Source organism: Trichosurus vulpecula, chromosome 2, assembly GCF_011100635.1.
Source record: "Trichosurus vulpecula isolate mTriVul1 chromosome 2, mTriVul1.pri, whole genome shotgun sequence".
Taxonomy (NCBI): Eukaryota; Metazoa; Chordata; class Mammalia; order Diprotodontia; family Phalangeridae; genus Trichosurus; species Trichosurus vulpecula.
In genome coordinates, this window is record NC_050574.1 from 386,166,329 (window position 1) to 386,187,629 (window position 21,301).

At 42.3% G+C, this 21,301-nt stretch overlaps 1 protein-coding gene across 1 annotated transcript in view; it reads left to right on the top strand.

Annotated features, from left to right (window-relative positions):
* The first annotated feature begins 1,412 nt into the window (after positions 1–1,412).
* LONRF2 (LON peptidase N-terminal domain and ring finger 2) overlaps positions 1,413–21,301 on the top strand; it is a 99,737-nt gene continuing 79,848 nt past the window's right edge. The window contains exon 1 of the mRNA XM_036744454.1: positions 1,413–2,392. Coding sequence (XP_036600349.1) covers positions 1,594–2,392 — 799 coding nt within the window. The 5' untranslated portion in view covers positions 1,413–1,593. The remainder of the gene's footprint in view (positions 2,393–21,301) is intronic.

Here is a 21,301-nt window from a genome sequence, read left to right on the forward strand (position 1 = left end):
ACCCGGTTTGCTTTGATTTTGGGGAGAAAAGTATTGCGCGCGCGTGTGCTTGTGTGTGTGTGTGTACACGCGCGCCGTGGGAAAGGTCTCCAAAAAGGTGCTCAGCGAACTTCCCGAGGTGAGCGGCTGCGGCCAGGGCGACCCCCCCACCCCCACCTGCCCGGGCCCGGGGACTGGACCCCAGAGGGACGAACCCGAGGAAGAAGCAGCCTGTGGACTGTGTGTGTGTGTGTGTGTGTGTGTGTGTCTCTGTGTGTGTGTGTGGGGAGGGCGGGGTGAAGCCCACGTTCCCCCATCCAGGCATTGCTCAATTGAATCCAGCGGCGGCGGCGGCGGCGGCTCGGAGCCGCTGCCAGGGCCGCCGGCCCGGGAGGAGAATGGAAAGGAGTTGGCGGAGACGCCAAAGGGGGGGGAGGGTCGCCACAGTTACACAACTGACTCCGATTACATAAGCCGGTCGGGGAAGGGAGGGGGAGGGGGGGAAAGAGTGGCGCGCGCCAATAACCGCCGCCGCCTTCGGTCTCACGTGGCTCTCGAGCTCCGTGCCAGAGCCTGCGGCGCGGGGGAGGGGGGTAGAGCTCGGTGGGAGTGGGGGGGGGGTGTGTTTGGGGTTACCTGGTGCTTGGGAGGCGGGGCTCCCAGTTGGGAGAGGAGCAAGGGGAGTTATAAAAGGTGGGGGGCAGTGTAAGGGGGGGGCAAAAAGCGAGCTTGGCATTGGCCCCAGCTTGACCCCTCGGGGAGAGCGGCGGGAGGCCGTGGGGACTCCTCCGGCATCCCCGCCTGGCGGGGGCAGCGACGCGCCTGCGTGTTGAGGGGACTGGGTGTGAGTGTGTGTGAGTGTGCTGCGCCCGCCGGCCCGCGCGTCAGTCGGTCCGCGCGCCCCCGCTCGCGCAGCGCGGCTTGCCCCGGCTTCGGGGTGGGGGAAGGGGGCTCCGCGCGCGCGGGGTGGGGGTGGGGTCTCCGGCGGCGGGCGAGCAGGCGGAGCGGGAGTCGGAGCGGCGGCAGAACGAGGGTGCGTGCGTGTCGGCGAGGTCGCTCGGCTCTGCTCTGCTCGCCCAGCCCGCACACACCCCAGACATTCCCGGGGCTGGGGGGCGGGGTGCGCCCGGCGCCTGAAGTTAGAGGGTCTCCGGGGGAGGGGGCGCTCTCTCATTCCCCGACCCAACCCTTCTCCATCTCTCCCCGGTACCACTCTTCTGGACTGGGTGGGCGATGCAGCCCCGCCGGGGAGCCCCGCCGCCCTGCCCGCTCTGATGGCCGGGCCCAGCCGCTGCGAGCGCCGCCGGCTGTCGTTGCCGCAGCTCGGGGCGCCGCGCTGCCGCCGGGACCCCTAACTAGCGGCGGCGGCGGTGGCGGCGGCGGCAGCGGCAGCTCCTCTCCTCTCCAGTAGCCCCGCCGCCGCTGCTGCCGCCGCCCGGGGACGGGAGAGTGGAGCATCTTCCCCGTCCTCCTCCCTCCCTCCATCCTCGTCCTCCCTCCTTGCTCCGTTCCTTCCTTTCTTCTCTCCCTTCCTCCCCCTCCCCATCCCCGCCCTTCTCCGAGTCTTCCCGGCGCGCGCGGCTATGGCGTGAGGGGCGCCTCTGCCCCGCGGGGATGGGCACCAAGCCGGGCCGGACCGAGCCGGTCTCGCCGCCGCCGGGCCCGGACTCCGGGGCCCCGTGTCCCGAACTGCTGGCGGTGGCGGAAGAGGCCTTCCGTGGCGGCAACTACGAGCTGGCGGCCGAGATGTACGGCTCGCGGCTGGCCGAGCTGCCCCAGCCCGAGCGCAGCCTCTGCCTGCGACGAGGGGACGCACTGGCCCGAGCCGGCCGCGCCGCCGAGGCGCTGGACTCGTACAGCGTGGCCGCCCGCCTGGGCAGCCTGCGGCCGGAGGAGCTGAAGGAGCTCGTGGAGAGCTGCGCCCTGGCCATCCGCGAGGAGCTGCGCCTGCCCCCCTGGGAGCCAGCCCCCGGCGGTGGCGGCGGCGGCGGCGGCGAGTCCAGCGCCGGGGATGAGCCGGCTGCGGCCCCAGGCCCCCTCCCTCCAGCCGCCGCCGCTGCCGCCGCCTCCTCGTCCTCCGCCCTCCCCGCCGCCTGGGACTTGTTCTGCTGCCCGCGGTGCCGGCTCCTGCTCTGCGACCCGGTGACCCTGCACTGCGGACACACTTTGTGCAAGCGCTGCACCGAGACGGACCCCGGGCTCCCCGCCGGCCCCTGCTGCCCAGCCGCCAAGTCCCCGCCCAGTCGAAGGGACAGCTGCCCCTCTCGAGTCAACGTGGTACTGGGCAACCTGCTCGAGAAATGTTTTCAGACGGAGAGCCGGGTGCGGAGGCTGGCCAGCCAGGCGGAGAGTTTGCGGCTCCAACACGAACTGGATGCAGCCTTGCACAAATACGACCAGGCGTTGGATCTGGGTGAGTGTGAGAGTGAGTGAGAGTGTGTGTGTACGACGTGTGTGTGTGTGTGAGAGAGAGAGAGAGCGCCCCTCCTCCTTTCCCACGCTACCTTTAGGCCACCGAGGTGGGACCCAGGGGTAACCCAGAGCTTCGTTAGAAGCAGGTGAAAAGATGAAAAAGCTCAGGGTTTGACCAAGATTTTCTTCCAATTTAACAGGCAGCTGTGGACCTACCTTTGTATTTTTTAAAAAGAGGCGTAGTGTGTAACTTTTAGCAGCTAAGCCCTCCAGGAATAGATTCATTGTACAAGGCTGGTGACACGCAACATATCATCCCCACCTCCCCTCCCCCAAAACTTATCCCTGACGTAGGTGGATTTTTCAGGGTCTCTCCCTCAGCTTCTTTGGTCTGCTATATTTATTATAGCTAAGTCTTCCCTGGAGCTCTTGCTGAAGTATAACTTTTCCTCATGTATCAGCTGTTGCCTCAGGAGAGGGAGGGTGTTGAAGTGACCTACTTTTGTAATCAGAGTGCTTTACGAGTCGTGCAGGAAAATGCAAATAACACACTGCCTTCTGCCCTAGACTTGCTGAGTGTGATATACACAGCCTTTCCAATAGCTAGGATTTTGTTTCCTTTGTCTTTTTCTTACACTTCCTTCTTTCCCCACTACCTCCTGGAATGTTTTGAAAATTTTTTTTTTGCGTGGTGGCTTTAGAATTAGCTAGATGGGGCGGGGGGACGGTGTAAGAGAATAATGCTTGATGGTCCTTCCCCTCCTCCCCATCAGTGACAGGCACAAGCCTCCCATTCTGAAGTAACTGCTTTGAAGCATTGGCAAACTTCTACAATTTTTTTTGATCTTTGAAAAGCCCAATCTGCTGGCAATTGTGACAGGTCTAGAGGTGTGGGCTTTCTTCTTGAAGTGATCTCTTTGGTGGGAAGGTTTAGAGTGTTGTTTTTGGTAAATGTATTTAAATGGAAAGTTAGGACTCAGACTTTCTTGAGTGCATTCTTCAACTCAGTAAGCATTTATTGAACTTTTGTTTATTGCCAGACCCTGTGTTAGGTGCATTGAGTAGAAAGATGAAACAATTACTGTCCTCAAGGAGCTTAAATTCTTTTGAGATATAGCCTTAATGCAATTTTTTAACAATTCAGACACCATGGATTTTTTGTTTAAGATAGTGTATTTAAAATAGTGTAGCTTAACTGGCCCGTGAGTCTGAGAGACCTGGGTTCAAGTTCTGCTTCATTGTACTGACTGTTGACCTCAGCAGGTCACTTAACCTAAGCAGCAGGGAAGCATGTGCTGTTCTGCATTGGTAGAGGGATACCAATGAAATCTAAAAATATTTGTCAAAGTTAATTAGGAAATCATCTGTAAATTGAGAGATAGTATAAGGATATTTTTGTTAGCTCTATTAAATGGATAACAATCATGACTAATTACCAAATTTCAGAGTTTGAAGAGAACTTAATGACCTTCTGGAATTAGCAAGAAATATTCGTTAAGTGCCTACTATGTGACAGCCACTATACTCAGGTGCTGGGGATTCAAAGATCATGAAAAGAAAGACCAAGAAAAACGAAGCAGTTACAGTTCTAAAGGCTTAGGAGATAAGGAGGCAGGAAAGGGAGGAAGACTATGTACATTCTCACATACAAGGTAATTTCAGGGTTGAAAGAAGGCACCAACAGTTGAGGGGATGAAGAAAGACCTCATTTAGGAAGTAGCCCTTGAATTGAGGTTTGAAAGAATCTGAGAATTCTAAGAGGTGAAAGTGAGGAGGAGGCACATTTGAGATGTGAGGTCAGCTGGTGCAAAAGCAGAAAGGCAGGAGCTAGTATGCTTATCTGTCATCGGTGAAGAACAGCACATAGATTTGTTTGGCTGGGCTGTAGAGTGAGGGAAGAGAGGATTGAGAAGTCTGGAAAGAGAAACCAGAGTATGAAGGACTTTGGATGCTAAACAGAGGACTTTTTTTTTTTAATCCTAGAGGCAGTAGGGAGCCACTGGAGCTTTTTGAGCAGGGGAATGACATGGTCAGACCTGTGTTTTAGGAATGTTATTTTGGCAGCTGTGTGGAGAATGGGTTAGAGATGAGAGAGTCCAATTAGGAAGCTATTGAAATAGGTGATGAAGACCTGAACTTAGAATCATGGCCCTGGGATTGGAAAGAAGAGGGATATATTGTGGAGATAAAATTGATGAGAATTGGCAACTGATGGGACACGGGTGTGATAGGGAAAAGTGAAGACTCAAGGATGACTCGGAGGTTGTGACAAAGGGGATGCCCTCCCACAAAGTCCTGCACTTTCACTTGAACACCTACGACCTCCTCAGAATGTTCCACTTTGGGATTGGTCCAGTGCTTAGGACATCTCTCCTTACTCGCAGCCAAAGTCTGCCACTCAGTAGCTTCTATTTATTGCTCCCCATTTTGCTCAGCACTTGACAGTTCATCAGATGCCCGAACAAAAATATTTTGGTTTCACTCCCACCTAAAGTCCTTCTCTTCAGGCTAAACATTTTCTCTTTAACTTCTTATAGCATGGTTTTGGGCAGCTAGGTGGCACAGTGGATATAACATTTACGAGTCATGCAAGAAAATTTGAATAACACACTGTCTTCTGCCCTAGACCTGAATTCAAATCAGGTCTCAGATATTTACTGTGTGACCCTGGGCAAGTCAGTTCATTCTGTTTGCCTCAATTTTTTCATCTGTAAAAAGAGCTGGAGAAGGAAATGGCAAACCACTCTAGTATCTTTGCCAAGAAAACCCCAAATGGGGTCATGAAGAGTTGGTCATGACTGAACAATAGACTGATCTGAGAAACTAGGGTCCGAATTACAGAATCTCACTATAACCTTGGGGCATGACTGTAATGACAGAACAACAAAAAGCATGGTTTTTGAGGACTGTCATCATCCTCGAGGTCACCCTTCTCCTGAAGGTCTCCACTTTATAAAATTCCTATTGAAAACGAAGTATTCAGAACTAATGTGATACTTCAGATGTATTCACGGCAGAGGACTGCCCACTGTACTATCACCTCTTCTATGTAGATGATATGCTTCCTTATTGCAGCTGAAATCACAACGGCTTTTGAGCTTCATGTCCGACTGTTGACTTGTATTGCATTTGCAGTTCTCTAAATCTTCTAGATCTTCACATGAAACATCACATTTTTTTATATAACCTTTTTTTAATGCATTTTTCTACAGCAAAAATCACATAATTTTCTTTTAAAAATTTGATTATACTTATGGCATGTAGAAATTTCTTATTGCAGAAATTAGTGGTTATTTCACCTATGCCACAATGAGAAACTTCAACTATCAAGACATGGTGAGCTCTGTATACAGGTTCTGTTGTAAAAGAAAAGTGAGCTTTCTTCTCTCTCCCACCAACCCCTCTCCTATTCTCAAAAAGAAGCAAACCATCTTTCTACTTTTGGAAAGAAATTACTGCTATTTGTGTAAGGGCTTAGTGGTCATTTCAGTAGTATCTGAATTAATGAGTTTAAATGACTTTGCCTAATGTGACTTTTTAAAAATATAATTATGCCAACATTTCTTAGCCATATGAAGATCATTAATTTGGAAGGATGACTTGTAAGTGTCGACCCATGCTCTATGAAACTCTAAAAGAAGACCCCTTACATTCCAGCCCCAACCTACTTCCTAAACAAAACATGTGCAACCAAATAGACTGACTTTGATGTTTCCTGCCTTCTTCTCTTTGCTTATATTATTCTTCCCCCACCCCTCCAATTGGGTTGCCTTATCTTTTCCTCTCTCCACTTGTTAAAACTTATTTGTTGTTCAAAGGGGAGCTCAAATCCTACCTCCTCCACAACACCTTTTTTGATCATCTAGTCAAAATAGTCTTTTCTTCTGCCCTCTTAATGTACTGTCTGTGACTCATTTGGCATTTTATAAAAATATACCTTTTTTTTTGTATTGTAGTCTTTTTATCATCTACATGCCTTATCTCCCCAACTAGGCTGTAAACTTCTGGAGGATAGGGCCATGGCTTTGTGCAGCTACCCAAAGCAGTTAGGACAGCATCTTGCACATAAAAAGTGATCAGTTAATATTTGATTATTAAAGTATCAAGTGTCAACTCTGAAAGCAGAATGATGTAGAACAAAGAGTTCTTGATTTGGAATCAGAAGTTCTGGGTCCTGATTGTGACAATGTAACACTGAGCAAGTTTATTGAACCTTTCTTGAGCCGTAGCTTCCTCTGTAGTAATAATAAAAACTACATTTATATAATATTTTAAAGTTTATGGAATACATTATATACATTCCCATTTGATCCTCACAAGAATCCTATGAAATAGTATTATCCCCATTTCACAGATGAGGAAACTGAATTTCACTGAGATTTAAATGATTTTTACCTGTGATCACATAAAAATATCTGAAGTATTTGAACCCAGATCTTCTGACTCCAAATCCAGCATTAAAAAACAAACCAAAAAACCTCACAATTAAAGAGAACTTTAAGGTTTACACAGAGCTCTGCTTTGTAAGAGGAGGAGTTGGACTAGACATCGCTGAGGTTCCTTCCATCTTTAAATCCTACTTGTTTGGCATGTTATTAGTGTGAAGAAATGGAAGAGGTTATGGAAAAACAGCTTGATACACAGTTTCTACCCCCAGGGAGCTTATAGTCTTGTCGTATGCACACAACATAATGCTGAGATGACTATGGAAGTTAAGCAAAGAGTTTTCGCTCAAGAGTTTGGGAAGGCAACGTGAAGGAGTCAGAACCTAAACTGAATTTTGAAGACTAGGTTGGATTGGATATATGGGATATATTGTTGTGAACTTGTCCAGGTGGCAATAGGAATAGTCAGGAAAGACCAAAGCATACTCAGAGGTAAGTATTAGAAAAGTGGTTGGGTTAGATTCTGCCTTGTTAAGTAATAAGGAAGTTTGGGTAGATAAGGAGCAGGCCAAGTTATAAAGGATCTGAATGACTGTTTTGAACTTGACCTATTAGGGATAAGAACTCATTAAGCTTTTTGAGTAGGGTAATGAATGATATGATGAAAATGGTGTTTTAGGAAGGTAAGTTTGATGGCAAAATGCAGACTGGATAGGGGACAGGCAGACCAGTTAGGAAGGTTTTGTAGTATGTATAAAGTGATGAGCTCTTGAATCCCTTGTAGGAGAAGGAATAGAGTAGAAGAAGTAAAGATAAATTTTGAAGGAAAATTCAACAGGACTTGGCGATTGACTAGATATAGGGGTTGAAGGATAGGGACAAATCAAGGCCAACAAGTTTTTGAGTTTGAGGCTATAATACTCTCTCCAAATAGAAAAATCCAATACACGATTGGGAGATAGGAGACTAGAGCTTGAGTCAACAGATCTATCAAGTTCAAGTGTCTGGGCTAGGCCAGGCCATGGGAATGCCATGATGGAAAAAGTACAGAAGTGCCTGACCTCAAGGAGATGACGATATTCAGAAGCTAATATAATAGCTCTGTGAGTCCTGAGGGAGGATAGGTACACAGGGAAGAACAGAAGTCTTGTGCTCACAGTTAGACAGGAGAACAGGCTCTCCCAAGGAGCAGCCAGGCAGTAGAACAAAGTAGCACAGTATCATGGAAGCTAAGAGAAGAGACAGTTTTGAGAATGAAGCGGGGGGGGGCACTATATCAAATACTGCACACTAAAATAATAAAGATTGAGAAGAGGCCATTGGATTTGGCAAGAGGAAAGTAAGGTTGTTGACCTTGAAGATAGTAGCAGTCTTAAATAAATGGTAGACACAAAAGTGCCAGATGAAGGGGGTTAGTTGAACACTTGGTCAAACTGGTTTTTTTTTGTTTGTTTTTGCTTGTTTTTTTTTTGTTTGTTTTTAACAATAATTGTGCTGGATCTTTGCCTTAGAAGTTTCTACAGTTTCTTTTAGTGTCTCATGCATTTGGGAATTAATATAACAGAGGTCAGGAATACAATATTTTTGTTACTGAAAGTTTTTGTTGTCAGAGATGCACAAAGCCTAAGGTAGTAGTAGATACTTGATAGCATGTTCCAATGAACTATTTTGGTGTTGCCTTAAGTGCTGCCCTATGCACCCACTTAATGACCCCTATACTATGACTTAAAATAGAAGTAAATTTGACTCAGTATATATTATTGCTGTTTTTCTTGGTATAAAATTGAATTATATTTTTTTGGGTTTATACAAGGGGAAAAACTTGGATTAGATATATGATATTTTAATACACTAAAACTTTTGTTAGCAATTGTAATAATTAGCGCTTGAAGTTTTAATGACCACATTTGTAACTTTAGAACCAAGTTGATAAGCAGTGGCCATGATTTATAAATACATTGAACATGGTGTTTTCTCAATCTAAGGATCTTAAAATAGCAATCATTTTAACTGGTTGAAGAATTTCTTGTCCAACACCTATTTTGAGTCTAGTATGGACAAAATAACCTATTTTATCCTTGGTAAATGACTGTATAAATACTAAGATAAAACTTGGTTGAATATGGTGGAGTTTTGGTTGGGGTTTGCATTTTAATATATTTGCTAAAAAAAAAATCAGGCATCGTAACTTAACTTTCCACTTTTCTCTTTCCATATCGCTGTGGTGATGGGGATCAGGGAGAGAGGAGAGAAAGGAATGGGAAAGTATAGCTGGCCCATCAGAAGGTACAGAAACTGTTTGCTGTTCCCTAGTACATACCTTATTGCCCTTCTGGACTATTGAAATTGCCTCCTAACATGTCTTTGGTGAATATTGTTTCTCTTCCCCCTTCAGTCTGTTTTCCTTCATATGATGAACTATAATCTTCCTTATAGACAGATGTAATTCATGTCATTCCTGTGCCTCAAACCTGTGTGGTTCCCTATTGCCTACAGAAGAAGCTTCTAATCTCTTACTTGGCATTCTATTGTTTTGTGTCACTGTTTGTGTAGGTATCGTTCTTGTACTATGAGGTCAGGGATTGTCTGTATAAAATGGGAGTAGTAATAATTGCATTGCCTACTGCATAAGGCGGTTGTGAGAAGAGCATTTTGTAAGCCATAAAGCGCTATGCTAACATTACATGTTGTTGAATTAGTTATACATATGAAGAAGCTGAAGCTTAGAGAGGTTAAATAAATTGCCCAGCTAACTACATTTAAAAGTGGGACTGAGAGCTACGTTTCCTGATAACCAGTTCAGTTTTCTTTTCATTCATGATTCCAGTTCCAATTAACCCTCCTTTCCCCACCAGTAAACCTCAGCTCTTGGCTGCCTAGTGTTTCCCTACTAGTATCTTACTGCTTGTAACCCTCTTTATGAACCGGTTTCCCACCAGACCAGTTTCCTTATGAAAGACATACAGTCTTTCCTTGAGATGTTTTTAAGTTTTCTGCAAAGTGTTACAGAGGAAAGAAGGGGGCCAATAATTAAAAAGAAATTTAAAAGTAACAAAGGTCTTACTAGTTCTGGTCCTGCCTGTAAACTATAGAGAACTTAAGCCTCACTCATTTTTAGTTTTGTCTTTGTTAGTGACTGATCCTCTTCTGCCAGGTCTTGTCCACAGTGTTTGCTAGCCTCCTTCCATATAACCTGAATGTTAAAACAGTTCTAACTTTATAGCTCATAGGGAGTTGATTGGCTTGGCAAGGTTGTATTTTAGCCCTTTACAGTCTCCTTTTATGGCTCTTATCTATAGGTTTAGCATACTCCCTCCTCTTACCTCCTCTATTTTTCTAAGATGAATTTATACTTTCAGTCTTTTTCATTTTAGACTACTCTGGCCATTGGTATGGGGAAGTAATATTGACCTCTGGCTCTCTGAACAAGCAAGATCCTTCCCTCTTTGGCCTTTCGAATTCATTCTCCATATGGCTAGCAAAATCATTTTATTAAGGCACAGGCTTGACCATGTTATTCTCCTGCTCAAAACCTTCTAGTGTCTCTCCCCCACCATTGCCTTTATGATAAAATACAAACTCCCCAGCCTATTATTTAAGCCTCATCCCAGGCTAACTCTGACCCACCTTTCTCACCTCATTTCGTATTACTCCCCTTCACAAATTTCATCTTCTAGCCAAAGTATACTATCAGATAAACCCTATGTTTCAGTAATCCATCTGGCAAGACCTGTAATGTTACTCCTTTTCAACTCAATTTAGGGATTTTTGAGCAGGGGAGTGACATCCTGCCTTAGGGAACATCTTGGTAGCTGTGTAGGAGCTGGATTGGAGAAAGGAGAGACCAGCTGCAGGGAGATCAATTAAACTATTGCAGTAGTCCAAGTGAGATGTTATGAGGGCTACAAATAGGATTATTGTTGAGTCATGTCTTGTGTTTCCTCTTCCATGGAAGTTCAATTCAGTTCCATAAACATTTATTAAGTGCCTACTGTAAGGCATTGTGCTAAGTGCTGGGGATACAAAAAGAGGCAAAAGATAGTCCCTGCCTTCAAAGAGCTTACAATCTAATGAGAGAGACAACATGCAAACATACCTAAAAAGCAAGATTCACATAGGATAGATAGGAAATCATTTAAAAAGGAAAAGCCATCTAAGTAGGATCTGGGAAAGTTTCCTGTGGAAGGTGGGATTTTAGTTGGATTTAAAGGAAGCCAGGGAGGTCAGTAGCTGGAGCAGAGGAGGGAGAGTATTCCAGGCATGGGGAATAGAGAAAATGCCCAGAATGGAGAGATAGAATGACTTGTTCATGGAACAGGCAGGAGCCTGTCTTCACTGGATTGAATAGTATGTGTTGGGGAGTAGACTGGAAAGGTAGGAGAGGGCTAGGTAATGAAGGGCTTTGAACGTGACGTAGAGTACTTTGTATGTGCTCCTGTAGACAATAGGAAGCCACTGGAGTTTGAGTAGGGAGATGACAAGATCAGACCTGTGTCTTAGAAAAATCACTTTGGTGGCTTGAATAGGGGATGGATTGGAGTGGGGAGAGACTTGAGCAGCCAAAACTACTAGCAGGCGGTTGCACTAATCCATGTGTGAGATGATGAGGGCCTGCACCAGAGTGGTGGCGGTGTTAGAGGAAAGAAGGAGTTGTATTGGAGAGATGTTGCAAAAGTGAAATCAATAGGCCTTGGCAACAGCTTGGATATGGAGGGTGACAGATAGTGAGGAATTCCACTCCTGGGTTGGTAGTCTGAGGCGCTAGGAGAATGGTGTTGTAACGCCAAGCAGAGTCGGACTTTTTGCTGTTTTTTTGTTTGAGTGCTTCTCAGCACTAAGGCTATCAAGTGCTTTTGATTGAGTCTTGCCTTTGTTTCAATGAAGAGTCTTTGATTGAATCGGAAGTCTTTGAAGACCTGCTTAAGTCACAAGAAAGCCTAAGTGGAATGAGTTTGAGTCACATGGTAGTGAAGCCCCCTGACCCTGAAGAAGTGTGTATATATACTCTGCACTAGAAGAGGGTCCTGTGATTTGGCCAGATGAGACTCTGGGTAGCCACTGTTAAGCAGTCCCCGGGCTTTGAAAACCCAGATGTTGGTGCTTCTTTCTCTGGTAACTATGTATGTAATGTCTTGGTCAGACAGCTAGAAGCCCTCTCTGTTGATTTGTGTTTATTTGCTCTATTTATATAATTTCTGCTTGTAGGTTCTGTTTGTATTTGCTCTGAAGTTCAGGGTTTTTCCTCTGAATGAAGTGAATGATATATGTATGTTTAGTTAAAATGAGATTGTAAACCTCTTAAAATTGCTTTCCTTAGAAAAGCAGATCAGAGAATCTGTGCTAGCAGCCCTCCTATGTGCTGGTGTTATTGGCCTTATACAGCAACAGTAGCTGCAAGTAATATTGTTGTTACAGGTGTGGTCCCCTGCAGTAATTGGGGGAGGGTGTTTAGGGGGAAAGATTAGTTCTGTTTTGGACATGAAAATGAGTTTGTTTTGAGTTTAAGATGTCTTCTGGACATCTGATTTGAGATGTCTGAAAGACAGTTAGAAATGTGAGATTGGAGGTCAGCAGAGAGATTGGGGTAGGATAGGTAGATTTGAGATCATAAACAAGGTGATTAAATATACAAGAGCTGATGAGATCACCAAGTGAATTAGTATAGAGGGAGAAGAGAAGAGGTCCTAGGACAGAACCCTGAGAGACCTACTATAAGAGAGTGTGATCTGGATGAGAATCTAGCAAAGGAGACAGAGGTAGAATGGAGAACCAGAACAGAGTGATGTCCCAAAAACTTCTGTAAAAGTCCTAATCTGGTTTTTGAAGATTTCCATATTTCTCAATTGTAGACAAATGACTGATATCCACATGTCAAGCAAGATTTAAAAACAGAACAGTTTATAATTTTTGTTTTTAATATCTTTCCCTTCACTGTTTTCTTATCTAAGACATAAAAAAGAGGTTTTGTTTTAAACTAATTTAAATAAATTAATTTTTTAAAAAGACGTGATTACTGAATTCTTTGAGAGCATTTTATTGAGAAATGTAGAAAGAGAAGGTTAAGGGGATCAGTGTCAGGCTGCAGAGAGGTCAAGGACAAGGAGGCTTGAGGAAAAAAACCATTGGATTTGTCAACTAAGAGATCACTAATAACTAGGGATAGAACGGTTTCAGTGGATGGGGGCATCTATGGTAATTCACCTTTTCGAGGAGTTTTTTTATAAATGGCAGAAGAGAAATGGGGTGACAGAGTTGGAAGGATCAAGGGAGGGTTTTTTCAGTATAGGGGAAATATGGGCACATTTGTAGGCAGTAGGAAATAAGCCAAAAGTGGAAGAGTGGGGATGACAGAGGAGTCAGTCTTTTGGAGGACATAGGATAGAATCAAGAAGAGGGATTTAGCCTCAGTAAGGAGTAAGGCCACCTCATCATATTAAACAGGTGAAGTAAGTGAAAGCGACAGGAGGCACCTGAGTGATAGGAAATGAGGAAGAGGGGAGAAGGGGGAGTTGATGATGAATGATTTCAAATTTTTACATAAAATATGAGGCAAGGTTCTCAGCTGAGAGAGTGGGGGGATAGAGGAGTCAGGGGAGGTTTGAGATTCAGAGATTATGTGAACTCTCACCTTTCTACCCACTAGGAGCCGAGGGTCACCATTAGAAAGATACCAAAGTATACAGTGTCTTACTCAGAACCTTTCCTTCTCCTGTCTCCCTTGAATATGAAACCATAGTATCATATTTGTTTATACTGTACTTACTCAGTTTGGTTGCTTTTTTTCCTCAGTTTTCCAATTTATATCCATATGACACTTGAGAGAAGAAATTATCTATTCTTTTTTTGAATTTTATCATTTTTATTTAATATTTTAGTTTTCAACATTGATTTCCACAAGATTTTGAGTTACAAATTTTCTCCCCATTTCTACCCCACCCCCCATTCCAAGATGGCATATATTCTGATTGCCTCATTCCCCTCTCAGCCTTCCTTTCTGTCACTGCACTCCCAGCCCCGACCCCTTTCCCCTTACTTTCTTGTAGGGCAGAATAGATTTCTGTGCCCCAATCCCTACATATCTTGTTTCCCAGCTGCATGCAAAAAACAAAACAAAACAAAACATAAACCAAAACTTTTTTTTTTTTGAGCATTTGCTTTTAAGACTTAGAGTTCCAAATAATCTCTCGTCTTCCCTTCCCACCCACCATCCCTAAGAAGCAAGCAATTCAACAGATATCACACCTATATCATTATGTAAAACACTTCCACAGTGCTCATGTTGTGAACGGCTAACTATATTTCCTTCCATCGTGTCCTGTCACCCTTTATTCTATTTTCTCCCTTGACCCTGTCCCTTTTCAAAAGTGTTTGCTTTTGATTACCTCCTCCCCCATCTGCCCTCCCTCCTATCATCCCCCCCACCTTTTTTTTATCCCCTTCCCCTTACTTTCCTGTGGTGTAAGATACCCATTTGAGTGTGTATGTGATTCCCTCCTTAGGTTGAATCCAATGAGAGTAAGATTCACTCATTCCCCCTCACCTGTTCCCTCTTCCCTTCAACTGAACTGCCTTTTCTTGCCACTTTTATGTGAGATAATTTACCCCATTCTGTCTCTCCCTTTCTCCCTCTCTCACCCCTTAAATTTATTTCTTTTTTTTTAGATATCATCCCTTCATATTCAACTCACCCTATGCCCTCTGTGTATATATCTATATGTATATTCCCTTCAACTACCCTAATACTGAGAAAGGTCTCATGAATTATACACATCATCTTTCCATGTAGCAATGTAAACAAAACAGTTCAACTTTAGTAAGTCCCTTATGAATTCTCTTTCTTGTTTACCTTTTCATGACTCTGAAATTTTTGAAATATTTGAAAGTCAAATTTTCTATTCAGCTTGATTTTTGTATTTGAAAGTCAAATTTTCTATTCAGCTCTGGTCTTTTCATTGAGAGAGCTTGAAAGTCTTCTATTTTATTAAAAGTCAATATTTTGCCTTGGAGCATTATACTCAGTTTTCCTGGGTAGGTGATTCTTGGTTTTAATCCTAGCTCCTTTGACCTCTGGAATATCATATTCCAAGCCCTTCGGATCCCTTAATGTAGCAGCTGTTTGATCTTGTGTTATCCTGATTGTGTTTCCACAGTATTCAAATTGTTTCTTTCTGGCTGCTTGCAGTATTTTCTCCTTGACCTGGAAACTCTGGAATTTGGTGAAAATATTTCTAGGAGTTTTCATTTTGGGATCTTTTTCAAGAGGTGATAGGTGTATTCTTTCAATTTCTATTTTACCCTCTGGTTCTAGAATATCAGGGCAGTTTTCCTTGATAATTTCTTGAAAGATGATGTCTAGGCTCTTTTTTTTTTGTCGTGGCTTTCAGTTAGTCCAGTAATTTTAAAATTCTCTCTCCTGGATCTGTTCTCCAGGTCAGTGGTTTTTCCAATGAGATAATTCACATTGTCTTCCATTTTTTATTCCTTTGGTTCTGTTTTATAATATCTTGATTTCTCATAAAGTCACTAGCTTCCACTTGCTCCAGTCTAATTTTTAAGGTGGTATTTTCTTCAGTGGTCTTTTGGACCTCCTTTTCCATTTGGCTAATTCTGCCTTTTAAGGCATTCTTTTCCTCATTGGCTTTTTGGAGCTCTTTTGCCATTTGGGTTGGTCTATTTTTTAAGGTGTAATTTTTTTCAGTATTTTTTTGGGTCTTCTTTAGCAAGTCGTTGACTTGTTTTTCATGGTTTTCTTGCATCACTCTCATTTCTCCTTCCAATTTTTCCTCTACTTCTCTACTTGCTTTTCCAAACCCTTTTTGAGCTCTTCCATGGCCTCAGACCAATTCATATTTTTCTTGGAGGCTTTTGATGTAGGCTCTTTGACTTTGTTGACTTCTTCTGACTGTATGTTTTGATCTTCTTTGTCACCAAAAAAGGAATCTAGAGTTTGAGTTTGAGTCTGAGTTCACTTTCACTGCCTGTTCATGTTCCCAGACACTACTTGACCCTTGAGGTTTTTGTCTGTATGACTGCTTGTAGAGTGGAGAGTACTTTGTCCCAAGCTTTAGGGTCCATGCCCTGCTGTTTTCAGAGCTACTTCTACTCCACAGTCAGCCCAGGCTCTGTCACAGCAGTGCTCCTCCTCCCGCAAGAACCTCGAACCAGGACTGCAATGCAGATCCAAGCAGGGCACAGCAAGAGAACCTGCGTTTGTGCCCACAAAGTGCTCCTTGCACTCTTGCTCTGATTGTCTGCTCGATTCCTCCCACCTTGTGACCTAGCAACTTGGAAGCAGCTGACCCTGGAGCTCTGGAAGTAGCCTCAGGAGTTTCCTGCCGCTGTTATGGCTACTGCTGCACCACTTCCTCCACCCCCAGAGCTGGCGGCCGAACCCTCTCAACTCGATCCTGCAGTTTCCCTCTAACCTGCTCTTTGGCATTTGTGGGTTGAGAAGTCTGGTAACTGCCACAGCTCACTGTTTCATGGCCCCAAGGCCTCTTCTGGCTGGCTGACTCCAGGTCTGGTCTGTCCCGGCGTGGCCTATACTGGGCTGCCCTCCACTCTCAGCACCATGCGACAGACCCTTCCCAGTGACTATCCAGCCTCTTCTGGTCTGGAGACCTGTTTCCCTCTGCTATTTTGTGGGTTCCGCAGCTCTAGAATTTCTTCAGAGCCAAGTTTTTACAGGTGTTAGGAGGGATTTGGGGGAGAGCTTAAGGAAGTCCCTGCTTTCCAGCCACCATCTTAGCTCCGCCCCTAGAAATTATCTATTCCTTTTAGGGAATATAAGATATTTATCCTTGTAAATGAATCCCCATTAAAATGCAGTCTCCTTGAGGGTAAATGGTGTTTTTGGTTTCTCTTTACTGCTCTAGAATCTAAATGTGGCGCTGTAGCTTGTGAAGGAGACCAGCTATTATTAATAAACAAATCTTTGATGAATGATTAGGACTTGATACTAGAGTAGAATAGATTTGCTGTAGGCCATCTTTTCCATTCTCCTCTCTCCAGATTGCTAGCATCTCCTACAGATTACATATAGTTTATATATAAGAAAACTTTACTTTTATGTAGGACATTATGAATTACCATTATATCTTGTAAGGCTTTGATGTTTACTAAATACTTTATCTACGATATCTCATTTGATTTTCACCATGTCCCTCTGGGTTGAGGTTCAGAAATGTTAGGTGACCTACCCAGGGTCACACAGGTCTTGGGCAGCCTGAACTCTGACCATCTAACTCCCTAGTCCACTCTACTTTTCAATACATACAGTACATACTGACATACAAATATCCTCCCCAGCCCAGAACTCTTCAACACTACCCCCAAGTAATTTGTCCTGTAGTCTATTCAAAGTGAGGTTCATTGTGCTAAAATAATACTCTTGCAGAAAAAGAGAGTAAAAAATTCTCCTATTACCTGCCTCCATTTCAGAAAGAATTTATGTTTGTGTAGTGCTTTGTGCTTTTCAGAGAATTTTCATGTCCATTATTTCGACCCTCATTATAATCCCATAAGATGAAGCAAATATCTCTCTCGTTTTATAGCTGAGACAACAGATATGCAGATTAAGAAACCACCCCAGGTTAAATGATAACAGAGCTAGGTCTTCTGCTTCCTATATGGTGCTCTTCCCATTGTATTTCTTGGCTTCAGAATTAATTGCCTTTTCTCAGATTTTCCAATCTATGCCCATAGTCCACTTAAAGAAGAGAATTTCCTGTGTTAGGGAGTAAGGAAAAAGAGAAGCAAGACTCTTTTAGGTAACTGACTTCTTTTGTTAGGATTTTAAGAAAACAAAGCTTAAATTAAGCAAGGCTGAGAAATGGTACTGTCTTTTCCAATCCCGATTTGTTCATCTTTGTATATCCATTTTAAAAATGGAACTTACCCATGTTATGGGAGCTGATTATTACTTTTTTCCATGTTATAGAATTGCCAAACAGTTCTTTAGTTATATTCATAAATTAAGGAGGAACATTTTACATAATGCCATAAAGTAATATATTGTACTTTATGTAGCTGCCAGGACTTCTGGTTGTTTGAGAGCCTTTATTTCATTGGAAAAAGAGTGGAAACCTTTTTTTAAGTGCTTAAAAAATGTGAGAGCGAATTTTGTGAACAAAATGTGAAGAATTGTTTTACCATTTTGCTTTGGTGGGAGAAGGAGATGACCCTTTCATATATATGTAAACATCAGAATGAGTATAAATCATAACAAACAATATACTTAAATTTACTCAGATAGGAGTTATGTTTTCTAGTTAGTTTTGCCATCAGTGATCCTATTCATTCGATAATCAAGTGCCTACTATATAGGGTGTCCCAAAAATCTTAGTGTGCAGTTTAAAGCTTGAATAACTTAAAACCTCACTAAGACTTGGGATGCCCTATACGAAGAGCACTCTTACAGGCTTGTAGGTGGAGATACAAAGATAATTAAGGCGTGCCCCCATAGTGCTTACAGTTGAGCAGTGGACATATTGCATATACAGCTACATGATACTATTTAATAAATATATGTTAAGTAAGATAGAGTATTAATATCATTATGGTAACAAGAAAGGCACAAAGTGCTATGTGAAACTACAGAAGAAAAAATCAGTTTCAACTGGGGGGATCAGGAAATAATTCTTGAGAAAGGTGCATATGAGCTAGGACTAGAAAGATTTCTTAAGGTAGAAATGGATAGGAAACAAGGTGAGCAAAAACACAGAGTAAGCATGGAATGTATATGAGGGACAAAAGGCTGTCTATAGTGTTGCAAGGAATCATGTGATACAGTTAGGATGCGGGCGTTTGTGGAGGCCCTTGAATGCCAAACTAAGGACCGTTGACTTCATTTGGCAGTAGGGGGACATTTGAAGGTTTTGGGTGGAGGAATGACGACAGATTTGGGAATTACTCTGGTAGTGGTATGAAGGAAGAGACTAGCGTTGAGAAGATATGTTAGGCGGCTGCTCTAGGGGTCCAGGTATATAGTAATGAAGGTGCTTCTGTACTAAGATGATGAGAGAATGGGTTCAAAGTACAATGTGAAGCAAATGCACAAGATTTCATAGCTAACTGGTTGTGGGAGGTGACCGAAAGGGAAGAATCAAATGTACCAATGAGATTTTAGGCATGGGTGATTGCAAATGATGCCTCTGATAGAATTTGGGAGGTTTTGGAGGAAGGATGGTAGGTATTATCTTGAATAGGTAAAGTAGGAAGTTTAGATTAAAATAGGATCTTTAGGAATAGAAATGACTAAAGTGGACTCTTTCTTCAAATAGATATAAATTTAGTACATCATTTAGTAGAACATGATTTAGGAAGTATGCTTTCTTTTAGTAAGTCAAAAAAATTTGTTATTAGTAAAGTTAAGACGATTGAAACAGTTTGTTATGGTTTTCTGCTGTTTCATTTGGACCTAAGTTCTTCACTCTCGTACTTTAAAAGTTATTAATTTATTTTAGTTTTAAGGATTTTTGATACTTAAGGTATATCTAAAATAATTTTATTGCATTAACATCTTTATATTTCTTAAAGAAAAATTCTTGGTTAAAGAATGTAGTAATCACATATGTTTTAAAAATTAGATTGTTGTTAGGAATCAAGTTTAACACAAAAACTCTTATTATCTGACCTAGGATTAAAAAAAAAACCAGTGAAGGACAGATAGCAAAAACCAAAATTACAAACAGTTTTCTATTTTTAGATATAGGATATCTAATTTGATTGGCATTTGGATGTTAGTCATTAATCTACAGTTGAGAAATAGGGTAATCTTCAAAAAACAGATTAAAACTTTTATAAAGTCCTACTTTTATAACTTTTACAAAGAAGGCCAGACAAATCGCTATAATGTTAAAAATCCTTGAGCACAGATTCTGGGAGCAGTAGATTTTCTCTCTAGAAAAGTGGAAGAAAAATTCTTATTTCAGGCAAATGCCAGAATAATAGTTTAACTATTTGAGGCTAATCTTATTCCAAAAATACAATTTCAAATTATTTCTCAGTTTAATTTTTTTTTTTTGCAAAGCATCTTTCCACTTCTCATCATTGCAACCAAAGTCTAATGGGGCTTAAGTCTAAATTTTCAGCCTTTATGCCTTACATTCACATTTAGAAGCTTTGTAAACTTCAACCCTTTGAAGGCCTTTGCCATGTACCCTAATGACTGTTCTCTAGGTAGATGATAGGAATAGCCATGTAATACTCTCCTATCATTTTCTTAGTTTTTCAAGTTACAGACCTTAAATAATTTTGCCCCAAATACTCTGAGGGAAAAGCTTATTGTTCAATTTGAAGACTGTAAAATGGTACATAGTTTTTTTGTCTTCATATGATGGTCCAGCAAAGGACTGTTCTCATACAGGAGATATTTTATTTTTTTATCGCCAGTATTATTTCAAGTGCTAGTGTTATTTTTAGTTTAGCTTTTGGCAAATTCTGGGACCATTTAAAAACTCTTATGACTATCATTGCTTTCCCACCCCCAGTCCCTCACACAAAGCTAATATCTTAAAAACAACAACAAAAAACAACTATATGGCCTTTACTCTGGCAGCATTTTTGTAGCTTATCTTGTCTAAGAGTTAAAGAATTGGCCCTTTTAAGTGAATCTTTCCACAGTCTTTATAGTTCTTTGATATTTGATCTCACTTTACAGTTTTTGTTTATAAGATTTCAGCAATATTTCCTTTCCTTCTAAGGTACTGTTTTGATAGTTACCTTTAGGTGAGTGGCTCTTAACCTGGTGTGTCAGGACTCTGGACTATATAAGTTTCAGGAGGCCCATGAACTTGGGTGCAAAAAAACTACTTTCTTAGTTTTACTAACATCTACTTGAAATTTAACATTTCTTTTAATTCTTGAGTGTAGACAACAAACTCTGGTGGTAGTAGTAGCAGTACCTGTGACTTTTTCACCAATAGAAATCAGTCATTTTTTATATCGTTCCAATTGTTGTAGAGTTCTCAATATTGTTTATGCTTATTACTTCAGAAATTATAGTCACTAGACTTGCTACTAGATTATATGTGATCAATCTTTCAATCTACAGACTGTATTTTAATAGAATTGCTTTTCTTTGTAATCCTCTGTATTTTATGCACTTAAAAAACATTCTGAGAAAGGGTCGGTAATCACCAGACTGCCAAGTTGGGTCTTTGTCACTTAAAAAGATCAATAATCTCTGTTCTATGTGAATAGTGATGAATGAACAACAGTTTTGAAGTCTAAACGGCTAGTCTAATCCAAAATTTCAATTCATCAACAACATAAATTAACCTGCTTTTGTATTCAATAATTCTTTTCCTATAAAGACAAAAGTTCTTAGATCAGCTGAAGAGAAGCAGTTATCTAGTTCCAGCATAACATTATTTAAAAAGATGACACTATTTTAGAGCAGTCATTAAAGAAGCAATGTGGATACCTAGGGATATTACCCTAAGTATCATTGGCTCATTCTTAATAATTTGAAGCTGTTACCACTGCTTGATAAAACCTTCTCTCTAAACTCAGCCCAGATTTTT